Source organism: Sinocyclocheilus grahami, unplaced genomic scaffold (assembly GCF_001515645.1).
Source record: "Sinocyclocheilus grahami isolate Dianchi unplaced genomic scaffold, SAMN03320097.WGS_v1.1 scaffold37.1, whole genome shotgun sequence".
Lineage (NCBI taxonomy): Eukaryota > Metazoa > Chordata > Actinopteri > Cypriniformes > Cyprinidae > Sinocyclocheilus > Sinocyclocheilus grahami.
This window is the reverse complement of record NW_015505216.1, coordinates 1373318-1381787: the sequence shown is the minus strand read 5'-3', so window position 1 is coordinate 1381787 and position 8470 is coordinate 1373318. Positions and strand designations below refer to the sequence as shown.

The window sequence follows — 8470 nt, the reverse complement described above, 5'->3', positions numbered from 1 at the left end:
CCAACATTCCAACATCACCTGGTACACCTAAGAATATTAAAAATACTATGCATACAATAGACATACACATCCATATACACCATCACAGATATCAGATTAAAAAAGAGCAGATGTTAATAACCAACTAGATCCACTTCATTTCACTTATAGGAAAGGTAGAGGAACGAGTGATGCTATCAATACTTTGATGGATTTGGTTCTAAATCATCTGGAGGATTCAGATGCTTATGCTCGACTGCTTTTTATTGATTTTAGTTCAGCATTTAACACTATCCAACCACATATTTTAATTAAAAAATTAAACCAATTAGGCGTGAATCCTGCAATCATACAGTGGTACTATTCCTTTTTAAAGGGGTCATATGATGTTGCTAAAAGGAACAATATTTGGTGTATTTGGTGTAATGAAATGTGTTTATGCGGTTTAAGGTAAAAAAAAACACATTATTTTCCACATACTGTGCATTATTGTTTCTCCTCTACGCCCCCGCCTTTCTGAAACGCGTCGATTTTTACAAAGCTCATTGGTCTGAAAAGCGCGGTGTGCTCTGATTGGCCAGCTATCCAGTGCGTTGTGATTGGCTGAATACCTCAAGCGTGTGACGGAAATGTTACGCCCCTTACCATACTGTGATGCCCTGTCCGGCCAGAGCGACGAGACAAAAACATTAAAACCCATTATAAACGAGGCATTTGTTGCATCCAGTGGGGACATAATTACGGATTATAATGACACAACGAAACACACAGCATCACACGTCGGCGGCCTTGAGTGAGCGGAGGCTGGCGGATTTGACAAAGGAGCGTCCGGCAGGCTTGCGGCAACCACATGTGACGACCCTTGACGTAGACATGTGGGGGCGTGTTAGAACGAGCCGTTTTAGGTAGGCGTGGTTGACTCTTAACTTTTATAAAAAATATCTCTTTGGATTTGAGACTTTAGTCTTTGCAACTTTACAGATCTTCTTTATGCACCAAGAGCTTGTAACACTTCAAAGAGAAAGGAAAAATTTAAATTGCATCATATGACCTCTTTAACAGATAGAGCTGAGAGAGTCAAAATAAACAATAGACTGTCTCAAGTGAAATACTGTAGTCCTGGTGTTCCACAGGGCTGTGTGAGCTCACCAGTTCTTTTTACATTGTACACTAATGAGTGCTCTAACAGGCACCCACAGAACTACATTCTGAAGTATTCTGATGATACAGCTATGTTCTAAGTTAATTGTAAAAGCAAGACTCTTCTTCTATTTACTATTCTGAGATTACTTAATTTAGAATCAGAATCAGAATGAGCTTTATTGCCAGGTATGTTTACACATACAAGGAATTTGTTTTAGTGACAGAAGCTCCACAGTGCAACAGAATGACAGTGACAAGACAGGACACAGATAATAAAAATAATAATATACAAATATAAAAAATAGACAATGTACAAAATAGCAAAAACACAATATATAATATAGACAATTATGTATGTACAGGTATGATATGTGCAGATTTGAAATGTAAAAAAGTATGTGTGTTAAATAAATAAATGAATAATAGTGTTGTGTGTTCCACGTTTATTGTTAAGTGTTCATGAGATGGATTGCATGAGGGAAGAAACTGTTCCTGTGTCTGGCCGTTCTGGTGCGCAGTGGTCTGTAGCGTAGACCAGATGGCAATAGTTCAAAGAGGGAGTGTGCTGGATGTGAGGAGTCCAGAGTGATTTTGCTAGCCCTTTTGCTCATTCTGGATGAGTACAGTTCTTGGACAGTATAGGTAGAGTTGCACCAGTGATTCGCTCAGCAGTCCGGACTATCCTCTGTAGTCTTTTTTTTGTACAGCTATTGAAGTGCAGAGGACAGATTCAATGACTGCAGAGTAGAACTGTATCAGCAGCTCCTGTGGCAGGTTGAACTTCCTCAGCTGTCGAAGGAAGTACAACCTCTGCTGGGCCTTTTTAACAATGGACTCAATAATGTGAGTGTCCCACTTCAGGTCCTGAGAGATTGTGGTGCCCAGGAACCTGAATGACTCCACTGTTGGTACAGTGTTGGCCATGATGGTGATTGGTGTGACGCTAATTTCCTAAAAGTGAACACAAAGAAAACAGAGGAGATCATTTTGATCCTAAGGGTATTGGAGACCATATGCCTGTATTTGTTCACAATCAGGAAATTGCACATGTGCAATCTTACAAGTATCTAGGTGTGTATATAGACAAATCTCTTACGCATGTTCATTGGGTCTGTGAACGACTTTCACAAAGATTATATTTCTTATGTAGACTGTGGTTTTATGGTGTTGATAGTAAAATTATTTAGCTTTTTTATCAATCTGTATTAGAAAGTGTCATTACATTAGGTATGGTTTGTCTACCTGGTACAGAAACCTTAACGTAAAATCCAAAACAAGGATACAAGGTATTGTATGAACTGCTATGAAATTGACAGGGGAAAAAAAACTATCCCAGTATTCAGTCTCTTTTTGAACAATGTACATTGAAAGAGGTCAAAAGGATTTTAAATGATTTTAAGGATGTTTTACATTCCAGCTATGAACTGTTACCCTCTGGGAGAAGGTACATGATCCCACGCTGCAAATTGAACAGAAGGGACTTGCTCAACAGCCCGGTATCTATCAGGTTGCTGAATCTGGAGCAGTGAGTGAAGATTGTGGTGCCCAGGAACCTGAATGACTCCACTGTTGGTACAGTGTTGTCCATGATGGTGATTGGTGTGACGCTAATTTCCTAAAAGTGAACACAAAGAAAACAGAGGAGATCATTTTGATCCTAAGGGTATTGGAGACCATACGCCTGTATTTGTTCACAATCAGGAAATTGCACATGTGCAATCTTACAAGTATCTAGGTGTGTATATAGACAAATCTCTTACGCATGTTCATTGGGTCTGTGAACGACTTTCACAAAGATTATATTTCTTATGTAGGCTGTGGTTTTATGGTGTTGATAGTAAAATTATTTAGCTTTTTTATCTGTATTAGAAAGTGTCATTAAGTATGGTTTGTCTACCTGGTACGGAAACCTTAACGTAAAATCCAAAACAAAGATACAAGGTATTGTACGAACTGTTATGAAATTGACAGGACAAAGGAAAGAGGTCAAAAGGATTTTAAATGATTTTAAGGATGTTTTACATTCCAGCTATGAACTGTTACCCTCTGGGAGAAGGTACATGATCCCACGCTGCAAATTGAACAGATTCAAAAATGAGTTTGTGCCGGTATCTATCAGGTTGCTGAATCTGGAGCAGTGAGTGCAACAGTTTTTTTAATCTGATATCTGTGATGGTGTATATGGATGTCTATTGTATGCATAGTATTTTTAATATTCTGAGGTGTACCAGGTGATGTTGGAATGTTGGTTTTGAGTCTACTCCAAATGTCCCTATACCAGGGACAATAAAGTATATTTCATTTCATTTCATTTACTGTACTTTGTAATTCTTCTCTCTATTTCCCTACAGCGGCTAATGAACCTGAAGTCTTGTATATAATAATTCTTCTGCATAGAACCCGAAGTCTTGCACATTCACAGAAAACGACTCACTTTCGCATTGGAAAACAAGGTGGATAGGCCACTAATTATTTAACAAGTAGATAGATAATGACTGCAGTCCCCCACCCCCCCCCAAAACATTTTTTTACTTTACTTTTACTATTTTACTATTTCCCAATTTCCAATGGATCTATTAGACAGTTCACTAAAGTAAACCAAAGAAGGTCATTTACCAAGCAGCGGATATTAAGACCAGCATTATCAGTATTATGTGTGCAATAAATGCTTATTGGCTGAACAAGTTTACCAAAGTTTATTAATCAAAAGCCCATATATACTGTTAAGATACTGAGTAGTTACACTTACTTTTCTTGCCTTTTCTTTTTTTATATACAGTTTAATTATTCACTAAACCTCCACTGTGAACTTTTAGTGTTTAGGGACTTGCTCAACAGCTTGACTGTAAAACTTTATACCAGACAAAGTGAAAATGTGGTATTGTTGTACCACAATTTGTTGCTTGGGGTGGATCGACTAGGTTTTTACATGATTAAAAACAATAAATGAAGATGTTATAACATTTTTACTAAAAAAACAAAAAGTATCAGGTTATTTATAAAATATTTGAAATGCGGTTTTAATGAATGAATTTCATTTCAGTTGTAGCCTACATAATAATACATGCAATGCTTAGAACCATTAGAATAACGTCGTTTGAGACAGCGCGTTTGTCTCTCATCTGTGTTTGAGTGTTTGTTCAGGATTTCCCTTGACTGTGTCACGCGCACACACACACACACACACACACACACACACACCATGTGGCGCGTCCTGGCTGCAAATTGAACAGATTTGAACAGAACAGGGACTTGCTCAACAGCTTGACTGTAAAACTTTATACCAGACAAAGTGAAAATGTGGTATTGTTGTACCACAATTTGTTGCTTGGGGTGGATCGACTGGGTTGAATAACCCAGATACCGTTTTTACATGATTAAAAACAATAAATGAAGATGTTATAACATTTTTACTAAAAAAAACAAAAAGTATCAGGTTATTTATAAAATATTTGAAATGCGGTTTTAATGAATGAATTTCATTTCAGTTGTAGCCTACATAATAATACATGCAATGCTTAGAACCATTAGAATAACGTCGTTTGAGACAGCGCGTTTGTCTCTCATCTGTGTTTGAGTGTTTGTTCAGGATTTCCCTTGACTGTGTCACGCGCACACACACACACACACACACACACACACACACCATGTGGCGCGTCCTGCTGTAGTCTGTACTGTAGCAGCTGTGATGGGCGGAGTCGCTCGTGTGTGGCAACTATGATTGGCCAAGCGGCTGTCAGTCAGAGAAATACACGACTGCTATTGGTGTAAAAGTCGGATTAGGGTCAGTATCTCATGAAGGCTGTGGAGTTTCCTGTGAAAGAAAAAAAAAACCTTGCGTGTCTTATTAAACACACAGTTCACGTGAGACTGAATTGAGCTGAATTGACTGAATTTAATACACATGTCTATTTTTCATATTACTTAACGCACTGGATGCTTATTTTCGGAACAAGATTCAAACATCTGGATTTGATATAGCCCGACTGCTGTTGGTAAAGTTTTCATTTTCTCGCGATGTCCCGTGTCTCGGACCCGTTACCGAAAGCACGCCAGGAAAAAATGAAAGACGTTAGTGTAAAGGTGAGTTATAAATGAATTATAACGCCTTTAACGCTCTATCTTATGCCTGATATATATATATATATATATATATAACAACATGGGCAACATAGTGACATTAACTGAATGAATGTATTTTTGAATAGCTCTCGCCAGTGGTGTATGGTGAAGGTTTTTTCCCTGTTGTCTGATGGAGGCTGCTTCTACTCTTCTTCATTCTCATTTGATCAAATGAACAAAAGAAGTTACAATAAGGTTTACCTGTATTATTGCTCTTATATAGATCTCTATCTGCGTTTCGTTTATGTATGTGTACACGTAAGATGTTAGTAGCCTATATACGTGAGTATGTGTTCTAAGGTTTAGTCCATTGTGCGGCAGCATGAACACGTTGTCTTGGGCACTAAAGGGAACCAATGGGGGAGGGCCATACAAAGACTGCAGCATTTACTAGTGCTTCATTACACACGCTTGCTGCAGTACCTACCTTCACGAAACACAAAAGTTACAACGGCTACGCGGTTTACCGTATATCGCGCTCCTTTTATCTCCTGTACTCATAGTGTCTTTGTTCTTGTATGTGTTGTGTAAGGGTCTTTACGTCTTGCCAATCCGTTTATATTAACAAACATCCAGTTCTATTTTTTAAAACAAGTTTCTGTAAGTGACGCAATTACTTCCCTTTTTCTGTAGGCTGTGCATGATTCATTGTCATGTTGGTGTATCGCTATAGGATTTGTATTTGTGGTGTATTAAGTGAAAGAGAAATCACCACTTAAACTATTTGTATGTTGTATCTGACAAGGCCTTCTGACCTTGTAGTTGCTTTGTTGTGTTTTTTGGAACTGCATCCCTTGTGAATCTGTGATGGATCACTTGGGTGCATTTGCCGGTAGACTGTGTGTATCAGAAAGTAACAAGATGTAGCAGAGAAAATGAGGCACAGATGTTGCAGTTTACCTGGGATTCTATCATTGGAGAAGTCTGTATTGAGCACAAAGATAAGCAGAAATGGTGAAGCCATTTTGGCCGTGTATAATTCCCTGCAAGGACAGTATGGGAGGCGCTTATTGGGGAAGTAGTGAATGAGTATTTCTCCAACACCGTGACAATCAGGCAAGGTCAATGTATTGCATCCGTACATGGTGGAGAGGGTGAAGAAGCACTTTGGTCCCATTTGTAAGCAGGTGCAGAACTCAGTGACGTTCCTGGTCCTAATTGGATGTTGGGGATTGCCGCGTATGCCTTTGGTATAGCCATGGAAGCGTTCCTCTGATTGCCATTGCTGGGCTTGACCTGCTCATGAATCGTAGGCTCGCCACCCAACTCTGTCACCAACATCATTCTAGTCTCATCAAAAAATCAAACCCAGGCTCATTGCAAAAACATGCTTCTACCTACATTTTTGCAAAAGTCAAAAAATGTACTTCTACATAGAATTTACTGCAGTTTCCAGCTCAAATGAACACTGGAGGCAGCAAAATGCCAACGATTTTTATTCCTTTTCACATAAATTAAGACTGTTTTGACTTGGTTCCTTGAAAAATACTATGCCCTGATCTCAAAATGCCTTTTACCACAACACATGATTTGTAAAATAATACATTTTGATGTTTGTATCACATAATCAGCTCCATATGTATGGCTTTTCTGATATAGTAAACGCCCTTGGTAGCTCACCTGGTGGTACACAGTTGCACTTGTGATTTGCAGCTCTTGGGTACGAGTCCTGTGAGACGCGAGTCACAATAAAAGAGCTCAAAGACTTGTAGAAGCAAGCTAAAACTTACATGGTTGCTTTAGCAAATGTGTTTTTGCCTTAAGTTTGTGTTTGTTAGGGGTAGGGTTTAGTGTAGGTGATGCATTGTTTTCAAATGCAATAAAGCTTTTAGTGGCACTCACCGGACAGTTCATTTCCGAACTGCCACAATATGTACAACAACCAATGTAATAAAATGTTGCCACAATCACGTTTATCAGCTTTGGATAAAACTAAATGCGCTTTTAGTGTCTCTCAGACATTTCATTTTGAAAGCAAAGCGTGCAAGAAGCAACGTAATATCATTTTGCAGAAATGTCACTGCAAGCATGTATTTTCAATGAACCTGGGTTGAAAAAAATCAAATGTTGTGCTTGCATCTGACAGATTGGATATTGTTGCACGTGTAAATGAAAGAAAATGCACAAGATCAGATTTTTTTCACATCTGATCTGAGCCACTTCCAAATGTTTTTTAAAATCAGATACATATGAAATGGGCAACTGATAAACCATCACTTCCAGCCAATTGTCCTATGTGGGTTCATGAGTTCACCCTTGATGTAAATGTTGACATGTTATGAAATTTACATGAGAAGTGACAATCCTCTGTGCTTCCGTGTCACTTTTCATGCAAATGTCATTATGAAGCATACGTGTGCTTGTAAGTGCTCACACAAAAACTCAAAGCATCTCTTGTTGAGGTGGGTAATTTGAACTCCTACTAACCCCTGTTGTCAAATGTGTGGACTTGGTACCACCACTACTACCTTCTAGGTCTTAAAACAGTTGTCATCTTACCAATGGTTTGAGCTTCAGTTGACCATGTTTGATGTGCTCCATGTATGTGCACTGATAAATGTTTATACTGTATGTGAATGAAATCCTTTGATTCTGGTCATCATATGTGTCTTGGATTGAATTGCTTGATTCATTTGGATTAGTTTTATGATGTCTTTATGAATGTTTTGAAGTGTCATAGTTTTGCTGGAATGGACTTTCAATTGAGGGAGAGAAATCTCTCAAGTTTAATTCAAATTAGGGATGCCCCGATCGATCAGCCAGAGATCGGTATCGGCCGATATTCACATTTCATGACTCGATCGGTACTCACTAATGGCGCTTTTCCACTGCGTGGTACGACTCAGCTCGGCACGGTTTGCGTTTCCACTGCAGTTCAGTACCGCTTTAGAGTGGGCGGGATTATTCACATGTCGTTATAGTTGCGCCGCCTCTACTACCACGACTCCTAAAATAAACGTTTTCATTCCGCATTGCCCCATCAAGCTCTCACTGGATCTGCTCCTCTGCTATCAGTGAGAGGAACGTCTGTTCTTCCGCAACAGACAACAAAACTTGGTTGTTAAAAAAAGGTGCGCTATTTCAAAACGGTTGCGTTCGATCCTTCGCTGGCTGTGCTGATTTAAATCTAGCGGTTCTGTTGTGTTTGTGTCGCAAGTTCAGTGACGCAGGTAGTGACGATTCTCTCCGGCCAATCCGTGATCAGCAGAGTTTACACGTCACGTTT

At 39.0% G+C, this 8470-nt stretch overlaps 1 protein-coding gene across 2 annotated transcripts in view; it reads left to right on the top strand.

The window, feature by feature from the left end:
- Positions 1 to 4961: 4961 nt before the first annotated feature.
- Positions 4962 to 8470, top strand: part of LOC107581694 (rho guanine nucleotide exchange factor 2-like) — a 52821-nt gene continuing 49312 nt past the window's right edge. For both annotated transcript variants that reach the window (XM_016267317.1, XM_016267316.1), the window contains exon 1: positions 4962 to 5205. In XM_016267317.1, the coding sequence (XP_016122803.1) occupies positions 5140 to 5205 (66 nt within the window). In that variant the 5' untranslated portion in view covers positions 4962 to 5139. The remainder of the gene's footprint in view (positions 5206 to 8470) is intronic.